Source organism: Aspergillus steynii (assembly GCF_002849105.1).
Source record: "Aspergillus steynii IBT 23096 chromosome Unknown P170scaffold_4, whole genome shotgun sequence".
Classification (NCBI taxonomy): domain Eukaryota; kingdom Fungi; phylum Ascomycota; class Eurotiomycetes; order Eurotiales; family Aspergillaceae; genus Aspergillus; species Aspergillus steynii.
The window spans coordinates 1,806,078-1,827,181 of record NW_020194401.1 but is presented as its reverse complement, the minus strand read 5'-3'; the positions used below and the strand labels follow the sequence as shown (position 1 = coordinate 1,827,181).

The window sequence follows — 21,104 nt, the reverse complement described above, 5'->3', positions numbered from 1 at the left end:
ATCCGACGGTATACTTTGGCCCAACACTTTCGTTGGATTTAGTTGCCTAGAGACTACGGAGTATACGACAGTAGGATTCTCTACGATGCAGACAAATGATCGGTCTTAATGATTGTATTCCTAGCTACTGGCTTGCCATAGATCCACCCGGAATCTACACACGCCACTTCCCATATCGACTCAACTTTTCCCCACAAAGGGTTCAGGACAGTGTTCAAGCACCTCGCGGAGTATGATGGTAATGAAGATGCGTATAGGACATGGAATCACGATGAAAGAAAGAACGAGAAACGCTGACCAATGCAGGTATCAAGTAAAGCGCAACAAGTCTAACCCACAATGACGGTAAAGGATATTTGAAAAAGAAAGCAAGGATAATAAAAAGAATATACCGTCCGACATTTACCAATCATCGTCGTCTTCCTTCTCGTCATCTGTAGTCACTCACGTTAGAACCAGACACAACGCTAAAGGGGTGAGAATCAACTTACCGCTTCCTCGAACCTTCCCCTTTCTCTTGTCCAGAGCCTCTTGTAGAGCGCCTGCCAGGCCTCCCTGGGGAGGACGTGCGCCACGGGCAGCCCCTCCAGAAGGTTCGTTCGCACCTCCTGGAACTGAGGCTGCACTCCGGTCATTCTTCTCCGAGTCCTTGACCTTGCGCAAGCCTCCGCCTCCTTTGCCTCCGGACGCCCTGATCGCAGACAGGAGATCATCTCTACCGCCAGAAGGCTTGGGCAAGGGGGGCGCAGCTCCTCCAGGGGGTGGCGGTGGGGGTGCCCCAGCGCCAGGAGGAGGCGGCGGCGGTGGTGCTCCAGCCCCAGGAGGAGGAGGGGGTGGTGGTGCTCCGGCTGCCGGGGGAGGTGGCGGTGGCGGCGCTCCGAAGCCAGGAGGCGGCGGGGGAGGGGGAGGAGCTCCTGCACCTGGTGGGGGTGGAGGTGGAGGCGGAGCTGCAGCGCCCGGGGGAGGGGGCGGAGGGGGAGCTGCCGATCGAGGGGGAGCGGGTCCGGCTCCCGGAGGAGGGGGCGGAGGGGGAGGAGGAGCTCCTCCGGCAGGCGGCGGCGGAAGCGGCGGGGAGCTGACCGCGGGAGGGGGTGGTGGTGGTCGCGTTGAAACGGCTGGTGCCGGGGGAGGCGGCGGGGGAACTGGGGAGCCGCGCTGGCAGACGGAGGGGGTGGAGTAGGCCGGGAAAGAGCCGGCACAGGTGGCGGCTGAGCCGGACTTCTCGGAGGCGGCGGCGGAGGAGCTGGCGCCGATGATTGAGCATGGGGAACCTTGGGGGGGAGCTGTGGTGGTGACGCCGGGCTCATCGTCCGGGGAGGCGGCGGCGGGGGTCCTCCGGGCCCGGAGTTGCGACTCGGGGGTGCAGGAGGAGCAGAGACCTTCCGTTCCCCTGCGAAAGGCGGCGGAACTCCGAAGCGGCCTTGCGATTGGTCTTCCATAGGAGTCTTTGGGGGCCGGGGAGGCGGCGGTGGCCCCGGGTTGGTACCCGACATGGCACGTTGGCGACTGGGGGGTGCAGGGCCAACGGTATGGGCGAATTTGCCGGCATCCGCAATTGGGGGCGGCGCGCGGAATCTGGGTCGGGGAGGAGATGGCTCCCGATTCGGTGCAGGCGATTCGTCGCCCGCATCTGCGCGCGCCTTGCGCGACGGCGGCGGAGGAGGAGGAGCGCCTCGTCGACTGCCCGTGCTGTTTCCAGTGTTCTGCGGGCTGATGGTGGTTGACTTGGGGGCAGGAGGGGCAACCGGTGGAGGCGGCGGAGGTGCCTTTCCCCTTCTCTGCTCATCACCAGAGGGCGAGGGCGAGGTGTCTGCTCCATTGGCTTGCTTCTGCTCAATATATGACTTGATGAAATCGGAGTTGTCTGCGATCTGGTCCTCCGTGATTCCCATCTGCACCAGCTCGTCCAACAGGCCTTTCATGGACGGGTCACTGGTGTCGAAAGGCATTGACTTGTGAGGTGGGCTCTTGCTCGGTGGAGGCGGAGCAACCTGGATCGAGGGTGCCGGGGGAGTTCCGCGGGTGTGATCGCTGGTGCATTGGAAGCCGTGCTTGACCGATGACCCAACAGACTGCCGAATAGCGAACGTCCCACGCCAGACTTTCCATTCACCACCGGAGCAGGGCCCTGGCCTCGTGTAGATGCGAACGGTGTCTTCAGGGTCTCCTTGTTTGCGCTCTTCTCCCGCTCGTGCACCTTCTTGATGAAAGTTCTGGCTTCCTTGTCATCCGCGAAAGAAAACCCCGCGAGGCAATCCTCCAGCTCGAAGGTATGAAAGAATAAGCGATCCTGGTTGTACTGGAAGTTCTCATAGATCTCTTGATCCCAAAGAACACCTCTGTTGGCGGGCTATGACTCGGTGAGGCAGAGATACGTCAGCGATCCATTGACCGGGGCTGCGAAAGGCAAGGAGGGTCTACTCACCGATACATCCACCAGCTTCAGCCAAAAGGTGCGCCCGACCAAGTCGTTCGCCAGCACTGCAGCCCCCTGTAGGCCGGTGTAAGTCCAACTCTGGGGATCTGGGTACGCCACGTAAAGTCGCGCAACGGCTACTGCGATGATTTTGTTCGCCGACTTGGGGACCATCCGCTTGACGGTCTCTCGGTCGGTGTCATTGAGGATGGACGGCATGACGGCGGTGGAAACGACCGGTCCAAGGCCCGTAGACTAAGTCGGAGTAGCGCGGAGGGGTGTGAATGTGTTTTAAGTGATTTCCCGGGAACACATTGCAGGTGAGGGGTGGGCGCTGCAGGCAGAAAGATCACGGTGCGCTCGTCTCCTCAGGCACGGATGGCTGCTGATGCGGGAGACGCAGGCCGAACGACGGGAAATCACGAGGCGATGGCGAGATTTCCCGGAAAGGAGGACAAATCCAGTCGAAGGTATAAATAAATATACCGAAGGAGAAGAGGGAATTGAGGGGGCGGGAGGCGAGAAAGACAAGGGAGTTGGCGGGCGGAAGTCGGGTTGGGGCAGGAGAGAGAAGAGGTCAAGTAGCAGGAAGAGTCACTCCTCAGTCCTCACTACTAACCAGTCCTAGTAGCCGCCCGAGCCAGCCTCAGGCCCCCAGGTTCTCCGCGGCGTCCTGAGGCACCAGGCAGTCTTATTCTTCTACACATAACTAACTATACGCGGTATATCTGCCCTATTCGCAAAGTCCATCTCTCTCAGTAATCCACCCTGACCCTTCTGGTCAACCTGCATACGGTGCCACCAAACGGCCGCCCGACATGCCCGCCATGATTCGACCGAGGCCTGCCAGATCCAATAAATCGACGGAGACAGTCTTCTCATTTGGCCAACCCTGCTGAATGTTTTGTGCGCCCACCGCCAAGTCTGTCCCACTGTGGGCGACCGACGTCATCCCGTCTGCCTACAGATTTATATACTTCGTAGAGCCATTTCTGACTTCTTTCCTCCTAACCACTGCATCCAACTAGCATTCATCCTTCCACAGGTTCTCTATCTGAAACTAGCCTTGTTGTCATCTACCAAGCCTCACACTTTCTCACGCCATACCTCTTCGCTAACAAAATGCCTACCATCCCCTCCGATCCTACCAACTTCCCATCGCTGGAAAGCCAAAAGGAAGGCCAGAAGGGAGCAGAGGACAAGCCCAAGGCAACTGCACAGGACTTTCAGTCGAAGGGCCCGCAGATTCCAGACAGTATGTGCTCCTTGCCGTGTCCAACCATGATATAGATATCCCCGCTGGGTGACAAGGTACTAATCCCTTATCTCTTCAGGCATGCCACCCAAAGCCTCCCGAGAGGAGATCGAGGCGCGGATGAAGGAGCTGAACAAATAAACTATATCTATATGCCTGGACCTAGATATTTGTCTTCTTTCTGAGGACAGGAGTCTAGCGGGGCGATGCTTGTAGTTTGCTAGTGATGATGTATGATATGTGATGAATGATATGTTTCCTACAAGTCTCCTTGAATAAACCGACCGTATTCTGTGGAGATCGTACAGGCAAGCTTGTTAGTCTGTTAGTTCCCTCGGTGTTGACGGTTGATGGCCGGTTGACGGTCGTTTGTCGGCCGTTTGCCTGTACGCCGTTCCGTCACCTGTGACAGATTACCTTTCTTGTTTATATAAATCCAAATGCCCCTCCTCATAGTTCAATAAAATCCACTCGCAAATTTCCTGAATCAGGCTTCTTCGTTCTAGTTACATTCAACGGTAGCGCCTTACGTCATAATCCACGTGACCCCGTGTCTAGATCCTCGATTCGCGACGACGACCAGTTCTACTCGCGTCCAGAGGCCCCTCATGCCGCCGGAACGCCCCAATGTCCCGGTGAAGCTGTCCCTGCCGTTGGTATGTCTCTGTATGATCTCTAGACACTATACACGATAACCGATCTGACTGATGACCGCACCAGCAATACCAGCAGGACATCTTTACCGAACTGCGCTCGGAGGATGAGTTGGTCATCCTCGCTCGTGGCCTCGGGCTTTTGCGCCTGATTACGAACCTACTTCATTTTTACGATGCCGCCGGAAACAATCTGGTTCTGGTGGTGGGAGCAGATGATAGAGAGAACGAATGGATTGGGGAAGGTTTGTCTTCGTTATCGCGGTCCGCAGACTTGTCGGTTCTAACCTCCACAGCCTTGGCGGAACACTATGCCATTAGCAAGACTCCCCTCGCTAGGGGTCTCAAGGTGATCAATACCGAAAGAGCTTCTGTCACTATGCGGTATGTACTCCCGTGGATGGGTGCATGAAAATGACTGATGGAAACCCAGAGAGAAGATTTATGCCGGGGGCGGTATTCTGAGTGTGACATCCAGAATACTGGTTGTAGATCTCTTATCGAGTAGGCTGATACCCCCAAACCCTTGTAATCTAGGCATTCTAACACGATTCAGACCTCCTCGATCCCGAGAAAATTACTGGAATGATTGTGCTTCATGCCGACAAGTACATCGACCCTTCTCAAGAACCTATGAATGCATGTATACTGACTCTAGCAGGATCGTGGCAACTTCCACCGAGGCCTTTATCATCCGGATTTTCCGACAGCTCAACAAGCAAGGGTTTCTCAAGGCCTTCTCGGACTCTCCCGAACCGTTCACAACAGGGTTCGCGCCGTTGGCAAACTCCATGCGCAATCTGTTCCTTCGCAAAGCCTCCCTATGGCCCCGCTTCCACGTTACAGTGGCAGAGTCCCTCGAAGGACACAGGAAGGCCGAAGTGATTGAACTTGAAGTTCCGATGAGCGACAAGATGCGCGAAATTCAAAATGCAGTCCTCGAGTGTGTGGAAATCTGCATTGGGGAGTTGAAGAAGGCGAACTCGGGTCTCGACATGGCCGATTGGACCCTCGACAGCGCTCTGCACAGGAGCTTTGATGTTTCGATCAGGCGACAGCTCGATCCTATCTGGCATCGTGTGAGCTTCAGGACTAGGCAAATTGTCAGCGATTTGTCGGATCTTCGAGCAATCCTACAGTAAGTTTTCTGCTCTAATGCCGGCAATTTCGGATGAATTGAATCACCCTAACCGGATCCCAGCGCCTTGCTTACCTACGATGCTGTTTCTTTCATGAAATACCTTGACACCATTGTCACGGCACACTCTCCCCCGCCCGGTTCATCACGGCACAACTATTCGCCATGGCTATTCCTCGATGCAGCCCACGTCTTGTTTCAGACGGCGAAGTCCCGAGTGTATCAAGGCAAAATAAGCAACGACACTCCCTCAACCTTGCAGCCTGTCCTGGAGGCGCAACCCAAATGGGATGTTCTGGCAGAGGTGCTAGAAGAGATTGACACCGATGCATACCTCAACCCAGTCAACGTCGATGAATCAAATAGTACTGTGCTAATTATGTGTTCCGATCAACGAACATGTCGACAGATTCGCGAATACCTCGGAACCATGCATGCTGGCGTGGACGCCGCGAAAGCCGAGGACGACGAGGATGCCGAAGAAGGGAATAAGGACAGGAAAGGATTCGGAAATGTCATCATGCGCAGAAGACTACGGGAGTACCTGAATTGGAAGAACTCTCTGTCAAATGTCAACAAAAACTTGTCGGCTCGACCTGACAATGACGAATCACAAGCCGGCAAGGCCTCCGATTCACCGGCGCCCTCCAATCAGCAACAAGGCAGAGCACCTCCCAACAAGCGACGTCGTGTACGCGGTGGAGGTGCAGTCTCGTCAGCAGCCGCACGAGTGCCGAATAGCAGTGTGCAGACCGACGTTGAGCCGTCAGGTCAAGTGTCGGAACTACTGGACGAAATCCAGCCTACAGAGGTCGAGGAGGCTCAAAAGGAGGAGATTGTGATTGACGACCTCGAAGACATGGAAGACTTTTATGAACTATACGACATGGACAACCTGACCGTGGTGCATCCATACGATGGCGACATGGACGAGCATATACTCGAAGAGATCCGGCCCCGTTACATTATCATGTATGAGCCCGACTCCGCCTTCATCCGGCGAGTAGAAGTATACCGCAGCTCCCATGTGGGACGAAACGTGCGAGTATACTTCATGTACTACGGCGGCTCCGTCGAAGAACAACGATACCTGAGTGCTGTCCGACGCGAGAAAGACTCCTTCACAAAACTGATCAAAGAGAAAAGCGTACGCAAACCCCCTCCCAACTCCCTCCCCCAGACCAACCCACTAACCCTCCCAGAACATGGCCGTCACCATCACCCACGACAAGAGCCTCGAAGACCCCCAGGAGCAATTCCTTCGAACCGTCAACACCCGCATCGCCGGAGGCGGCCGCCTCGCCGCCACAGCCACGCCTCCACGCGTGGTCGTCGACGTGCGCGAATTCCGCAGCGCCCTCCCCTCCCTCCTCCACGGCAACAACATGATCATCGTGCCCTGCCAACTCACCGTCGGCGACTACATCCTGACGCCCGATATCTGCGTCGAGCGCAAATCCATCCGCGACCTGATCACCTCCCTCAAGAACGGCCGTCTCTACAACCAAGCCGAGACCATGCTCCAGCACTACAAGAACCCGCTCCTGCTCATCGAATTCGACCAAAACAAATCCTTCACCTTCGACGCCTTCGCCTCCGCCTCCAACCCCGGCACCTCCTTCCTCACAGACTTCGGCTTCTCCTCATCCGGCACCGCAACCACCTCCCTCTCAGCCAGCAGCTCGCTCGTGAACCCCTCGGGCCCCAAATCCGCCCAACACCTCCTCGTCCTCCTGACGCTGGCGTTCCCCCGACTGAAAATCATCTGGTCCTCGTCGCCCTACCAAACCGCCGAGATCTTCGCCGAGCTGAAGAAAAACAACCCGGAGCCGGATCCGCTCCGCGCCGTCCAGATCGGTCTGGACATGGAGGTTGGGGCCGCGCCTGAAGGCTCCGGTGACATCATGGCGGCGGCGGGTATCGAGCATCGTACGTTTAATCTGCTGCCGCAGGACATGCTGCGTGCTGTGCCGGGCGTGTCGCCGGCGGTGCTGGAGCGGTTGATTCTGGAGACGGGGAATATTACCGAGATTGCGAATATGGAGGTTGAGCAGCTGGATCCGTTGGTGGGGATTGAGGCGGCGAGGAAGATTGTGGGATTCTTTCGGAAGAGTGTGTTTGATGAGAAATGACAACATGCTCCCGTATAGATACAAATACTTCTTACTTGCCACTAATAGAATGATGACTACGACGTAGGACTAGTGAGTTAGGAAATATTTTCATTTTCGTGACCTTTCTCGTGAATCTATCGAAGGAAAAAGCAACGAAATAAAAAGAATTCGTAAGACAAAAAAAAGTGGCATTGCCAGCAAGAAATACCACTGCAGTAGCAGCCAGTTCCGTAAAGCTTGGCAATAAATTCCTCTGCGAACTCTCGAGATCATCCTGCACGACGAAAAATAGCTGATGTCGAATCGATTCGCATCGTGGAGGGGAGAAGGTCGAGAGCTCCCCAATGATTCATGCCCTGGAATAATGATTTGGGAGCAGCACTGGGTACCGTAAGGGAACCCCTGTCAAGCGGGGGAAAGCGCTGCAACCCTGGTCCCTTTTCTCTCGTTTGTTGTCCTCCTCAGGGGTAAAAGGATAGTTTGCCCGAGTAATGGTGGATCAAGATACTCGGCCGGTCCGGGCAAGGTTCATCCTGACGTGCGGAAAGTCTGCCCGGAAGAAGTCCCCAAGGAGGTAAAAACAAACGGATCTTGACAATCTCAAGTACAGAGACAATGGTGGAAAAAAAGGGAAACGGAGGGTCGGCGAGAGGAGGTTCACAAATAAAACCCAGTGACTCTTTCTGGCAGGGCGGAAATGCATCGGGGACGCAAGAGAAGGAGGGGAGGGGGAGGGCAGATTAGAGCTCGTCGACATCGATCTCCTTCTCGTCTTCGCTCTCGCGGTCCTCGTCGAACTCGACGTTGTCCTCGAAGCCCTCGTGGCCGTAGGTGTCGGTCTCGTTGATCTTGGCGTGTTCGGGCAGCTCGCCGTAGGCCTTGAGACTGCGGGCCTCGTCGGCGGTGTACTTCATGATCACGTCGCCCTTCTCGTCCTGGTAATCACGCAGCGAGAGGAGGATGATGTCACCCTGGTTGATCCAGACCTTCTTCCTCAACTTGCCACGGATGTGGGCGAGTCGCTTTTCGCCGTCGAAGCAGAGAGCCTCCAGACGGCCGTTGCCGAGCATCTTCACGACCTGCGCATACTCCTGGCCCTCCTCCTTAAACACGAGTTCACGCTTCTCGTTGTCGTTCTCGTTCTTTCCACGACGACGGTTCTTACCGCCCTGTTTGGTTGAGGAAGAGAGATGGTTAGCTTATGGTTCTAGTACGAAAATTGTGATCTGTCCCGTTTCGTGCCCTAAGAGTCAATCCGCCACAATAGCGTAATCTCCATATATTCCCACGGGGAACGGGAAAAAGACAGAGAGAAGTCACTGGGGTCTTCTATTCTCCATGTTTTCTCGTTCGTCCATGGGAGGGAGACGTGGCCAAAGCGCAGCCTCAGATCGCGACTCAAAAAACTCTTATGCACAAAGCGGGGTATTTCGTCCGAAACAATACACAAACAATGCAAGGAAAAGAGGCAGAGGCAAGGAGTGATAGAGCTTACTTTTCCCTTGTTCTTGGGCATGGCGGATAGTCGCTATCTGTTGTTTGAACTCGATAACGATACCAGACCGGAGTGCTGATAGAAAAGAAAGTGGGGGGAAGCGAGAAGTTGGCGAGGGCGAGCGAAGGCTTTTTCAACGTGACTTCCGTATTATTCATTCGGTGGGGACTGGCGGCCTGAATGGCGCCTAAGGCTCGCCACAAGGGGCGCCCCAATCACATCGTGCCATGTCCACCGCCCGGGACGCCGCGTATTTCTGGCGGCAGAAAAAGACGCATCTTTATTCTTCAGGTAGACAGTTGTGGTTCTAGACAGTAATCTTCTCTCCATTTGAGACCCTCTCAAACAGCTTGCTTTCCCGTCAACCTGGACAAGAGCGCATCTTCCTCTTGCCTGGCCATGAAGACGTCGATTCTGTCCTAACACCCATCCAGCCTAGGGCTCCCCCAGTGCCAAACACTCCTCCATTACCTTCTCTTCCTCAGGGCATCGACAAAACAAGTCTTCCTTTGAACCGATCCCTTCATCATGGTCTTGCGAACTAGGTTGTTCACGATCAAATACAATCCGCGGACTCAGATTCCGCCCGTCGCAGCCCGATACTTGGGCTCCCCGGCCAACCCTATCCATCCGAAGATTGCCCACATGTACGCCACGCGGGATCGAACTGAACTGTGGTGGAGGGTATCGGCGCAGCATCTGATGGCATACAAGCGGGTGGTGCGGAATTTGTGCCTGCGACATATCCGCTTCGCATTCCGGCAGGCGTTGAAAGACCGCGGCTTCGACGCTAATGGAAAGAGGATTGCACCGGCGACTCCATCTCCTGAGGGCCAGAAATTGCCAGGCGATGCTCCTTTGACGGGCACCGTGGAAATAGTAATTAATCCGCGGATGCCCCGGGAGGATTTCTCGAATCTGCAAAGTGATATGAATCAGACGGTGGATAATTTACTGAGACAGACGCAGGAGAAAAAGGCGCAGATTCCCCAGCGGGGAGCCGGCGGGAAAAGGTCGAAATGGGTGGAACTCGCTGCTTCTGTGTAGAAGGGAGTTCTTTGGAGTCTTTTCGATTGTACAATAATGTTTCTTTCGGGGTTCACTGTATATTATGGGTTACGCGGCGATCTGGGATTGGGCATATAGACTGCATTGCATTGGATAGATGGATAATGACACACTCTCGACTTCATCGGAGAAATGATGAAACACACCAGACCCTTTCATACGTACAGAGTAGTCAATCCCTTGCAATGATCCGCAGGGCTGTCGTACGTGTGGTTTCCAATTAAAGCGCCGGGGAGAATCCACGCGGCACTGCCTCCTTGGCGTCTTCGCTAACTGCCGATCCTCTCTTGAGACGACAGTCAACTTCAGCGCCCCGAACTACGACTTCCTGTCTCTCTCCTCCTCCTCCACCTGCCCTGCCTCTCCCTCGCTCTTTTATGCCCCCTTAATCCCCGCCTCGCTGCTCCTCTCTTCGTCACGATGTTGGTCTCCTTGACTGTTGGCAAGGTAGACGCTGGCGTCGCCGTGCTCTTGACCCAGGACAACCGCCTCGTAAGTCGTCTCTCGCTGTCTCTTCTTGCATCAATGGACACATGCGACGAGAAGCTTTGGTCCATATCTAAACAATCTCCTCGCTGTCTATTCGCTGCTCATTCCGAGCATATCTTCGCCAACCCAGGCAACCAATCCATCATCGCAAGTCCGCTAACACTCGCTTTGTTTACAGATCGAATTCCCCTCCGTTCTCCTCCCAAACAACATCACCTCCGGTAGCATCGTCGACATCACCGTGGCGCGCAACCACAATGCCGAAGCTGCCAGCGCCGCCGGATTCCAATCCCTCCAGAAACGCATCCTGAACACCTACGGCGTCAAGACACCCTCGCCGCCCATCCTGCGCCTCCGCAACGCAACCCAGACCTCCCTGGTCCTGGAATGGGAACCCATCGACCTGGCCACCGCCTCTCTCAAATCCCTCTCCCTCTACCGCAACGGCTCCAAGGCCGGCTCGATACCCCGTCCCCTCGAGACTCGCAGCACCAAGATCAGCGGTCTCGCCGTCCACGCCGAATACACCTTCCACCTGGTCCTGCGCACCACCGCCGGCACCTACCAGTCCGAGAAGCTCACCTGTCGCACGCACAAGATGACCGACCTGTCCGGCATCACCGTGACATCGGGTGTGTTGCCCCCGCCACAGAAGGACGCCCTCGCGGCCGCGCTGGACCGCATCGGCGGGAAACTCATCGACACCGTCCGCATCGACACGACCCACTTTGTCTGCACGGAGGGCCGCGGCCCGCTGTGGGAGAAGGCCGTCGAGATGAACATCCCCGTCGTCGTGCCCGAGTGGGTGGATGCCTGCGAGGCCGAGGGCACCATCGTCAGCGTCCGCGGCTACTACCTCAACGCCGACCCTAAGGCCAGACAGCTGGGTCCCATCCACGGCTCCACGCAGCACCAGCGCACCACCTCCTCGGCCACCTCCATCCAGCAGCCGCAGACCCCGACTCACCGGCCGCAGTCGCAGTCGCGATTGAGCCTTGCGCCTCGCGCCTCGCGCGAGCGTGAATCGCACACCGTCGGCGAGCCTCCGATCACGCCTTTCCCCGGCGCAAACATGAGCGGACAGCCCACGGCCGCGGAGGATGAAATCGACTCGGACGACGACCAGTCGCCGCCCCCTGCGCCGCCGCCTAAGGACGAAGCCGAAGAATCGGAAGAGCCGTCGTCGAATGGCCCTCCCGCGCAGATTGTAATCACCGAGCCCACCTCCCCATCGAAAGACCAACCGTCCAAGAACGAAGAAGACCACGACACCGAAAAGGACCAAGACCAGGAGTCCGACAAGGGCAAGGAAACTGCCGCCGCAGACGCCGGCAATGATAAAGACGCGCAAGAAGAAGAAGATTCATCAAGTAACGAACAAACCAAGGGAAAGGGTAAAGAAGGCGAGGGGGACTTTAACGAAGTCCCGCTTTAACGGAGCCATGTGAGCGATTTCTAATTTTTTTTTTTTTTTTTTTTTTTCCTTTTCTTTTCTTATTCTCTTAACTGTTGTTTTTATTCTATTCTACTCTATTCTATTCTATCATAACCCTTTTTTTCTTTATTATTATTTTTTTCTACCATGATTGAGTGAGGATTTCCAACGTATTGATCCGCCGTTTGTGGTGTGTTGTCTGTTGTCTGTTGTGTGTGATGTGTCTGATGTGATTTGTATATTTTGTATAAGGGCAGACTTGGATTCGGTTTAGCCGCTGGTCCAGTTTGGTGTTGACAACGATCGGTGGGGATCCGGTTTTCAGAGGCTTTATCCATCTGCGCCCTCGTTTTGTTCTTTTTTGAGACATTACCCCCAATTACGTGTACTTCATGGTACATTGTTGTTTTATTGATGTTGTCCCTGCATGCGTCTGTGCGTGCAACACCGATTCCCTGCTGTGTTTGGGCCCTGTTTTTTCTTGTGTCACTATCCGTGTGTACAGTAGATAGTATAATGTTATGGGATCTGGGTAAAGAGTTATTGAGTAGATGATGTATTGCTCTAGTCCAGCCTGTTCATAAATCCAATAACTTGGTCTGATATTCATGCGTCTATCTATAGTAAACATTTACTGATGTCTCATGCTGTGTATAATGAATCATAGCAACTTGCTAAGCTCCTGCTCATGTCCGTCATTAGTTAGTCCTCTTTTTTCTCCTATTTCGTTTTCTTTTCTCTCTTATTGTCTTTGTTTAGTTGACGTTGCGGACAACATCGTTGATGGCGCGCGCAACGTAGGCGACGTTCTTCTCGCTCACTGGAAAGTAATGTCAGTATTTTGGCTTACGAGGGAGAGAAAAAGGGGATCTTACAGCCGCTGATGGAGGCTCGGCCGGACTTGAGCAGGTAGATGTGGTACTTGTCCTTCAGGGCGTAGACTTGCGAAGGAGTCAGGCCGGTGTAGGAGAACATTCCGTTCTTTAGATGAGATAGTTAGCCAATGTGTTGTTCTTGAGGGAGATGGGGTGATCGTACCTGCTCAACGATGTGCTTCCAGGTTCCCGGCGTCTCGAGACGAACCAGTTCGTCGTAGAGCGCCTTGCGCATGGACTTGATCCGCGAGCTCATGACGGTGAGATCTTGGTGCCATTGAGCGGTGAGCTCATCGTTCGTCAGGACCTTCTTGACGATGCTGCAGCCGGCGGTGGGGCCCATCGAGTATTCACCTCGGATGAGGTGGCAAAGGTTGTTGACGACGATGTCGCGGAGCTCCTGGGAGCCGTTGGGCAGAACGTAGTGGAAGGCACCGACACGCTGGCCGTAGAGACCGAAGTTCTTGGAGAAACTCTGCGCCACGCACATCTCCATCGAGGGCTTCTCGTTGAGGAAGTAGCGGACAGCCCAGGCGTCTTCGTCGGCGGATCCGGAGGCAAACCCTTGATAGGCGGAGTCGAAGAAGGGGAAGAGCTTCTTACGCTCGCACAGGTCGGCGATAGCCTTCCACTGCTCCTTGTTGGGGTCGAGACCGGTGGGGTTGTGCGCACAGGCGTGCAGGAGGATGATTTCTCCTTCTTGGGCTTCCTCTTCGAGAGTGGACATCATGCCGTCGAAGTCAAAAGAGCGAGTCGCGGCGTTGTAGTAGGGGTAGGTCTTGCGAGGGACACCGGCCAGTTCCCAAATGGTGAGGTGGTTGGCCCAGGAGGGGTTGGAAAGCCAGACATTCTTGGGCTTCATTTGGTGCGACAGGAAGAGAGCACCCAGGTGGTTGGCACCCGTACCGGCGACGGCCTGGACAGAGCCAATGCGGCCCTTGGTGGTCTTCAGCTGCTCGGAGGTGTCCTTCGCATCGAAGCCGAACATCAGATCCCGAGCCAGCTCGAGAAAAGGGATGTCGCCCTCAATGGCGGTGTATTCGTGGCGGAAAAGGTTGTCGTCGGCGAGCAGGCGCTTTTCAGCGTCGCGAACGACTGGCAGAGGCCATGGCTTGCCATCGTCGGTGCGGTAGACACCAACACCCAGGCTGACCTTTTGGGGGTAGTCATCGTTGGCATATGCACGGTTCAAGGCGAAGATCTCGTCGGCCGGCACCGGCGCCAGGGTGCTAAGGACAGTCATTGTGATAGAACAGTATTAGAATGAGTCACTGCAATTGATCTGGTTCCTGACCGGGGTAGACACAGAGCGTCTGGTAAGGCTTTAAAGTTAAAGGGAAAGACGAGGTGGAGGAACAGGTGGGCTTGAATTAAATAAGAACCGTGCAGGGGCGGACGTGGGTACCAAAGGCCACCGAAGAATGACTATGTTGCCCAATTTAGTAAGTGAGTGACGCGGTGGATCTGCATGAATCGATAATTCGGCTTTGGAGATTTTAGCATTGGCCCGATATCGCCGCTGCGGGCGAGTATTAAATACTCGTTAGTCAACCCGCTGCAATTTTTTTCTCTTGTTTGCCATCGGGCCATCGCCTCTGGATCGAAGTTAACCGCAGCGGAAAAGATCGCTTAGTGAAGGGTTCCTGAAACTGTGGGTCAATCAATGGGGACCGAGGAAAGCATCCTCACTGGTGGAGAAGGGAGCCAGCATCATAAGGCCCAGGATAACGTGAACAATGTGACCACTGTTACATCCGCTTCCCATGGTCTGCCTCTAACCAAGTCCGGGGAATAGTATTTTGAGGGCTTAGACGGTAGACCGCGTCCTGTTTTGAGTTGGCGTTTCCTTGGAGATCCTTTGTTCAATACGGAGTAGTCTCGCAGGATATGTCATGAGATGTCATCTGCATAACCAGATGCAAGGGATTCGGTTGACGTATCTCGTACTAGATTATGTATTCTGAGTTGTCTTTCTGTCTTACTCTCTATGGTTATTTCTTTCGTTTTCTCGTGGTGTGGCAGTTGTTGCCCTCTGATTTGCCACCGGAGATCCGTCTTCTCATTCATTCTGTAGCCGACCATGTTGAGTTCTGATGCATTTTTCAAGTACTCAGAGAGGATTTCAGTAGTCTTTTTTCTTTTTCTTTCTTTTTTCTTTTTGTCGGCACTCTTCCGAAAGCAAATATAGCGCTGAGATACCGTTTTTCAATATATCTATTGTGGGGTCAGTAATGCAATGACAATAGAATATATAGATGCGGTACACTGATTGCCATGTCCCCAACCTATCATCGTTAATCTCTTCTATAGTACTAAACATAATTAGTCTCCTATAAAATCGAGATATGATATCATCCAGTTGAAGTTTATTTGCCCGCTAACTTGCCCATGGAGGATGGATACTAGATAACGAATGAACGCCGCTACTAGGAGCGACAAGGCTCTTTCTAGCCTGAACCGAGGATGCTGATGATGTGTAAGGATTGGCGACGGATTGCAAGCGACCAGGCAGTCATCCACGCATTGGCAGAAGGATGGCGTCGGGTTGGAAGGATGATTGATAAGGGAAGAGAAGAGGGGTTGTGAGGGGAAAAGTCAGGCTTTCTGGCGGAAAGTCACCTGCCCGCGCTTTAAGAAGGCTCGTTCGGATTGTTCAGTTGGAAAACCTCATGATCATGCAACTTCTTGTTCTGATTTGCTACACCGAATAATTTCTATCTGACCATGACTATGACCCAGACAGCTCAAAGCTCAGCCGAGGACCTGCACTCGTTTCGTCCGAGAACCCTTATCCAACCACTTCACAATAGTATCCCCCCGGAACTACTTCCAAGATTCGACCCAGTTTATGTGGAGCACCACAATAAATACAATGCAGGACGTCTACATACGCATGAGGTGCCAATCGAGGAATTTCGAAAGAACCCAGCTAAATTCCTCACTGCATACGGCCGCGCCGTTGGCCCGGATGTTTTTCGGATTACCCAGCAGAAAATACCCGTTGAGGGAGGAGAAATAGCCGTGCGGATCTTTGAGCCCCCGACAATCAATGATGAGCAAGGCAAGCCCAAGAAGAGGGCGGCATACGTCAACTTTCACGGTGGTGGGTGGGTATTTGGAGATCTCGGGGTCGACCATGATTTTTGCAAGCAACTGGTCCATGGTCTAGACGGCCATTTAGTGGCCTTTGATATCGACTATCGCCTAGCACCGGAGAACAGATTCCCTATTCCGCTGGAGGATTGCTGGACGGCTTTCAACTGGGTGAGTCGGGCACCCAGAAGAGTCCTACTTGCTATCGACTGACTCGACCCAGGTCCGGTCACAAAAAGCCGAAGAATTCAACATCGATCCGGACCGGATGTCGGTTGGCGGTGCTTCGGCCGGAGGTCATCTCTCAGCCGTCATCGGCCATCTTTGCCGCGATGCCAACATCCCTCTCCGCTTGCAGGTGTTAGCAGTGCCGGTGTGTGATCTGCACAATGTATTCACACCGGATGGCGAATTCGACCGAGAGAACTGTCCATACGAGTCTTATCGAGAGATGGAGTTCACGACCGCCCTTCCATTGGCGCGAATGAAGTTCTTCCATAAGCACTTCTTGGGACTCCCACGGCCTGCCAGATCTAAGGAGGTAAGTGTCTTTGATGGTAACTAAACAAGCATATATACCCTGTACGCTGAAACAAGCCACAGGACTGGAAGATCTCGCCACTTCTCGCGCCCAACTTTTCCAACCTAGCGCCGGCTCTTGTGTTCACGGCAGAGATGGACCCTCTCCGGGACGAAGGGGAGATCTACGCTGCGAAACTCAAGGAAGCAGGGTGTCGGGTGGAGTTGACGCGCATGGCAGGGGCACCGCATACGTTCATCCATTTGGACGGCATTCTGGATGCGGGAAAGAAGTACAATGCGATGGTGATCGAGGCGATGAAGAAAGAGCTTGTAGTGTAGGGAGACGGACAGTCTGACGAAGGGGAAGAAGGGTATAGAGAGGCGGGATCAAGGTTTATCCGGACGCAATACTGACCGTACCGTACCCAGCATGGGGCTATTCCGGCCGGGCGGGCGGCGTAATCTTTGTAATACGAAGACCGGGCCGGGTGTTTTCGGCAGTCCGCGTCGGAAACGAGGGTCGACGGCCTCAACGGAATAATTCGTTCATTGCGCGCGTTTTTGCTTCTTTCCCTTCTTTCTCTCCATTCGCGGCCATCTGCCATTGCCATTGATCCTTGTTTCGCCTGTGCCTTCTTGTGTGATAGACTCTGTCAATTCTAGAGTCTTAGCGTCCCATCGAGTTCTAATAGAGTTAGACCAGCGTCGGCATTTGAATCGTCATGTTGTCATCCACCAACTCCTCCCGGGCGGTGCGCTCGATGGCCTCCTTCGCATCGCGAGCCACCGCCAGCTCTCCCGCAATCTCCCGCAGTGCTTTGCGCTCCCCCGCATCGTTCGGTTGCCGCTCCTTGAGCTCCAATAGCCGACCTCTTCAACAATTCCCCCGCCTTCAGTCCCTCAACACCATCGCCAACAAGAGAGCTTTTGGCACAACCCTCAGAATGGTACCCAAACCCGGACATGGACCGCGCTGCACCCAGAGACGCTGACGATTGCTGTCTATCCCTCATAGGCTTCCGCTCCTCGTACCGAAAGTGATGCCTTTGGCGAAATCCAGGTATGTTCATTCCGTTTCTACGATATTGTTACAGGATCTAATCGCAGTTGTGTTGTCTTTAGGTCCCCGGTGACAAGTACTGGGGTGCGCAGACTCAGCGGTAAGAGACCACCGTCATCCCGCCCCCAAAACAAGCTTGCACAAATCCCATACGATATCTTGCGGAGGATGCTGATTTGAGGCGACGACAGCTCCCTGGGCAACTTCGACATCAACCAGCCCCAGGACCGCATGCCCGCCGCCGTGGTCAAGGCTTTCGGTATCCTGAAGGGTGCTGCTGCCACCGTGAACATGAAATATGGCCTTGGTGCGTGATACTCTATTTTCTGACGACAGTTATTACGGCGGTGCTAATGCACATACCTTAGACCCTAAGATCGGTGCGGCCATCCAGCAGGCTGCTGCCGAGGTTGCGGAGGGCAAGCTTTTGGACCACTTCCCCCTCGTCGTTTGGCAGACCGGCTCCGGCACCCAATCCAACATGAACTCCAACGAGGTCATCTCCAACCGTGCCATCGAGATTCTGGGAGGTCAGATGGGCTCGAAGAAGCCCGTTCACCCCAACGACCACGTTAACATGTCCGCCTCCTCCAACGACTCTTTCCCCACCGCCATGCACATCGCCGCCGTTATGGAGCTGGAGAACACCCTGCTTCCTTCCCTGAAGAGCCTCCGCGATGCCCTTCAGGTCAAGGTGGAGAAGTTTGAGAAGATCATCAAGATTGGCCGTACTCACTTGCAGGACGCCACTCCCCTGACTCTTGGCCAGGAGTTCTCCGGCTACGTCGCCCAGCTCGACCGCAACATCGAGCGTGTGCAGGCCTCGCTCCCCCACCTTCGGTTCCTGGCCCAGGGTGGAACCGCCGTCGGCACCGGTCTCAACACCTTCAAGGGATTCGATGAGGCCATCGCTGCCGAGGTCTCCAAGCTGGCCGGTACTGAATTCAAGACCGCCCCCAACAAGTTCGAGGTCCTGGCCGCCCATGACGCCATCGTCGAGGCCTCCGGCTCTCTGAACACCCTTGCCTGCTCTCTCTTCAAGATTGCCCAGGATATCCGTTACCTTGGATCCGGCCCTCGCTGTGGTCTGGGCGAGCTGGTTCTCCCCGAGAACGAGCCCGGCTCCTCGATCATGCCCGGAAAGGTTAACCCCACCCAGTGCGAGTCCCTCACCATGGTCTGCTCTCAGGTTATGGGTAACCACGTCGCTGCCACCGTTGGTGGTATGAACGGCCAGTTCGAACTGAACGTCTTCAAGCCCGTCATGATCCACAACCTGCTGCACAGCGTGCGCATCCTCTCCGATGGCATGACCAGCTTCAAGAAGAACCTCGTTCACGGTCTTGAGGCCAACGAGCCCAGAATCAACAGTCTCCTTCACGAGAGGTATGTTCCTATCCCTTCCCCGATAGACTTTTTTTTTTTTTTCATTGTTCGTTCTAACTTCTATACTAGTCTGATGCTTGTTACCTGCCTCAACCCCGTCATTGGCTACGACATGGCCTCCAAGGTTGCCAAGAACGCTCACAAGAAGGGTCTCACCCTGAAGCAGAGTGCTATGGAGCTCCAGGCTCTGAGCGAGGAGGACTTCGACAAGCACGTTCGCCCGGAGCTGATGTTGAGCCCCAAGGAGAAGAAATAAATGTCTTCAGCCAATATCGGCCGACCGAAGCGGAGTAAAGTTGCTTTGGTTTCGTTTTAAATATAGCGATGATTAGCATCTTTTATGTATTCTGAAGAAAATATTACTGTACAATTTTTGCCTCATTATATTTAGTACCTGATTAATTGTGGTTTTATCGATTTTCAAATTATGAGTCGGGTTGTCCGTCAGGCCGACTGGGATGCCGGAGGCTATTTTTGGAAGCCATCGATCGGGAGCTGCGCCGACCAAAAAAAATTAGTGTGCCGGACTGCATGGAAAAAGCAATAATCTAGACTAAAAAAAATAATGCTTACTGATTGGGCCAATTCGATATCATTTAATTTTTTTTAATTTTCCAGGCACAATTTTCCTCCGCTAAAGCCAATGAGCCAGGGGTTAACGAGGGTTGGACAGCGTAAAATACCGGTGTATCGATTGTGTCTCACCCTTGGACCATGGGACCGGGCAGTGTTGGTATTTTTCGGGCTTGTTTATCAGTTGCCTCCTCCTTCAAGGAAACCGTCAACTTGTCTTCCTTCACTTTCTTTCTCCCCATCCATTGCCCTCTACATTGATCCTGCTCATATCACTGTCCTTCGTTAAACCCATCAAGAAAGCTTATTGGAACGCTTCTTTTTGTTCCTGATTTTTTCTTCCTATCACTCTACACTTATTTTAATCAAAGACCCCGCGGTCTTACCCTGGCAACGGACTACAAGACTGGACAGTACATCAGTTGTTAATATTCAGCAAATCCAACGACTCACATATTAATACACCGCACATTCTCAAGTCAAAATGACCAACATCACCACTACTACTACCACCCCCTCTCCTATCCCTGCGACCAAGGCGGCCGCAAACTCTCACCCCGCCGAAGATGCCCCCCTTTTCCCGACCTCTTTGATCTCCGCTGAAGTGGCCGTTCAGCTGCCAGAGAACTACACCATCCGTCCCATGCGCCGCTCCGATTACAAGCGAGGCTACCTCGACGTCCTGCGTGTGTTGACCACCGTTGGAGAGATCAGCGAGGAGCAGTGGGACAAGCGATTCGACTGGATCGCGTCCCGTAACGACGAATACTACATGCTTGTGATTGTGGACGGACAGGATCGTGTGGTCGGCACTGGTAGCTTGATCGTGGAGCGCAAGTTCATCCACTCTCTGGGTCTGGTCGGTCACATTGAAGACATTGCCGTGGAGAAGGACCAGCAGGGAAAGAAGCTGGGCCTGAGAATCATCCAGGCTCTGGACCACGTTGCTGAGAGCGTTGGTGCTTACAAGGTAAGGCTCAAGTTCCGCCCCAAAGATAACCGTCGTGTTTTCGTCGACTGACAACTTTTCTATAATAGACGATCCTTGACTGCTCGGAAGTCAACGAGGGTTTCTACCAGAAGTGCGGCTTCAAGCGTGCCGGTCTCGAGATGGCTCACTACTACAACTGAGTGTGAAGCCTTTCTGGGTCGTTGATTTTATACTGGCGTTATCGTTATCAGACTCGGGCTCGGGGTTGTTTATTGCTGGGGGCATTCATCATTACGTCTGTGACGGGCCCCTTTGAGCAACCCCGCATCCCGGAGTCTTTGGCTGGCGGCTGGTGAGCGAATATGCTCGGCGTTATGTATAGACTGCTTGCGTGTTGGAGATTTCGTTGGATATGCTTTGCATGAGAACTGCGACTGAAGCATGCATTCTTGACGTTTGGGCCAGGGCAATTCTTGCCAAAGAGGAGTTTTGTTGATATTTGGATTGCTCCTGTATGGTTTGTTTCTCCATGGCTGCAAGCATGGAGCCGTTTTGATAGAGTTGGGACGCCGTACATGGGTTCCGTGTGGTCTACTAGGCC

The 21,104-nt window shown here is 54.0% G+C and overlaps 11 protein-coding genes across 11 annotated transcripts; 8 read left to right on the top strand and 3 right to left on the bottom strand.

Annotated features, from left to right (window-relative positions):
- Positions 1–98: 98 nt before the first annotated feature.
- Positions 99–2,970, bottom strand: P170DRAFT_436844 (WASP family protein). Its single transcript, XM_024849238.1, has 5 exons — positions 2,426–2,970; positions 1,992–2,350; positions 921–1,932; positions 492–729; positions 99–434 (listed from the first exon to the last, which is right to left on the bottom strand). The coding sequence occupies exons 1-5, from the start codon at positions 2,633–2,635 to the stop codon at positions 403–405; spliced, it is 1,851 nt and encodes a 616-aa protein (XP_024704529.1). The 5' UTR covers positions 2,636–2,970; the 3' UTR covers positions 99–402.
- A 568-nt stretch (positions 2,971–3,538) lies between these two features.
- P170DRAFT_475534 (uncharacterized protein) lies at positions 3,539–3,812 on the top strand (the record flags this gene model as incomplete). Its single annotated transcript, XM_024853269.1, has 2 exons — positions 3,539–3,671; positions 3,751–3,812. 2 exons carry the CDS (start codon positions 3,539–3,541, stop codon positions 3,810–3,812), a joined length of 195 nt encoding a protein of 64 aa, XP_024704528.1.
- Positions 3,813–4,172: 360 nt separating this feature from the next.
- Positions 4,173–7,671, top strand: P170DRAFT_408300 (ssDNA endodeoxyribonuclease RAD1). The gene is made up of 8 exons (XM_024846723.1): positions 4,173–4,327; positions 4,392–4,569; positions 4,621–4,708; positions 4,758–4,828; positions 4,881–4,932; positions 4,986–5,462; positions 5,526–6,609; positions 6,665–7,671. The coding sequence occupies exons 1-8, from the start codon at positions 4,280–4,282 to the stop codon at positions 7,592–7,594; spliced, it is 2,928 nt and encodes a 975-aa protein (XP_024704527.1). The 5' UTR covers positions 4,173–4,279; the 3' UTR covers positions 7,595–7,671.
- A 527-nt stretch (positions 7,672–8,198) lies between these two features.
- Positions 8,199–9,131, bottom strand: P170DRAFT_436841 (translation initiation complex factor eIF1A). Its single transcript, XM_024849237.1, has 2 exons — positions 9,072–9,131; positions 8,199–8,745 (listed from the first exon to the last, which is right to left on the bottom strand). Exons 1-2 carry the CDS (start codon positions 9,090–9,092, stop codon positions 8,317–8,319), a joined length of 450 nt encoding a protein of 149 aa, XP_024704526.1. The 5' UTR covers positions 9,093–9,131; the 3' UTR covers positions 8,199–8,316.
- A 246-nt stretch (positions 9,132–9,377) lies between these two features.
- On the top strand, positions 9,378–10,254 carry P170DRAFT_436839 (uncharacterized protein). Its single transcript, XM_024849236.1, has one exon. It carries the CDS (start codon positions 9,600–9,602, stop codon positions 10,116–10,118), a length of 519 nt encoding a protein of 172 aa, XP_024704525.1. The 5' UTR covers positions 9,378–9,599; the 3' UTR covers positions 10,119–10,254.
- Positions 10,255–10,453: 199 nt separating this feature from the next.
- On the top strand, positions 10,454–12,121 carry P170DRAFT_408296 (putative chitin biosynthesis protein (Chs5)). Its single transcript, XM_024846722.1, has 2 exons — positions 10,454–10,631; positions 10,807–12,121. Exons 1-2 carry the CDS (start codon positions 10,560–10,562, stop codon positions 12,061–12,063), a joined length of 1,329 nt encoding a protein of 442 aa, XP_024704524.1. The 5' UTR covers positions 10,454–10,559; the 3' UTR covers positions 12,064–12,121.
- Positions 12,122–12,818: 697 nt separating this feature from the next.
- Positions 12,819–14,181, bottom strand: P170DRAFT_475529 (putative aspartate transaminase; the record flags this gene model as incomplete). The annotated part of the gene is made up of 3 exons (XM_024853268.1): positions 12,819–12,883; positions 12,939–13,044; positions 13,102–14,181. 3 exons carry the CDS (start codon positions 14,179–14,181, stop codon positions 12,819–12,821), a joined length of 1,251 nt encoding a protein of 416 aa, XP_024704523.1.
- A 1,481-nt stretch (positions 14,182–15,662) lies between these two features.
- On the top strand, positions 15,663–16,892 carry P170DRAFT_475528 (alpha/beta hydrolase; the record flags this gene model as incomplete). The annotated part of the gene is made up of 3 exons (XM_024853267.1): positions 15,663–16,202; positions 16,255–16,572; positions 16,635–16,892. The coding sequence occupies 3 exons, from the start codon at positions 15,663–15,665 to the stop codon at positions 16,890–16,892; spliced, it is 1,116 nt and encodes a 371-aa protein (XP_024704522.1).
- A 383-nt stretch (positions 16,893–17,275) lies between these two features.
- On the top strand, positions 17,276–19,255 carry P170DRAFT_358958 (class II fumarate hydratase; the record flags this gene model as incomplete). Its single annotated transcript, XM_024844325.1, has 6 exons — positions 17,276–17,500; positions 17,569–17,613; positions 17,676–17,713; positions 17,805–17,920; positions 17,982–18,999; positions 19,069–19,255. The coding sequence occupies 6 exons, from the start codon at positions 17,276–17,278 to the stop codon at positions 19,253–19,255; spliced, it is 1,629 nt and encodes a 542-aa protein (XP_024704521.1).
- Positions 19,256–19,581: 326 nt separating this feature from the next.
- On the top strand, positions 19,582–19,959 carry P170DRAFT_177738 (uncharacterized protein). Its single transcript, XM_024842647.1, has one exon. The coding sequence runs from the start codon at positions 19,643–19,645 to the stop codon at positions 19,859–19,861; it is 219 nt and encodes a 72-aa protein (XP_024704520.1). The 5' UTR covers positions 19,582–19,642; the 3' UTR covers positions 19,862–19,959.
- On the top strand, positions 19,836–21,047 carry gup1 (glucosamine 6-phosphate N-acetyltransferase). Its single transcript, XM_024846721.1, has 2 exons — positions 19,836–20,542; positions 20,611–21,047. The coding sequence occupies exons 1-2, from the start codon at positions 20,057–20,059 to the stop codon at positions 20,701–20,703; spliced, it is 579 nt and encodes a 192-aa protein (XP_024704519.1). The 5' UTR covers positions 19,836–20,056; the 3' UTR covers positions 20,704–21,047.
- Positions 21,048–21,104: the final 57 nt, after the last annotated feature.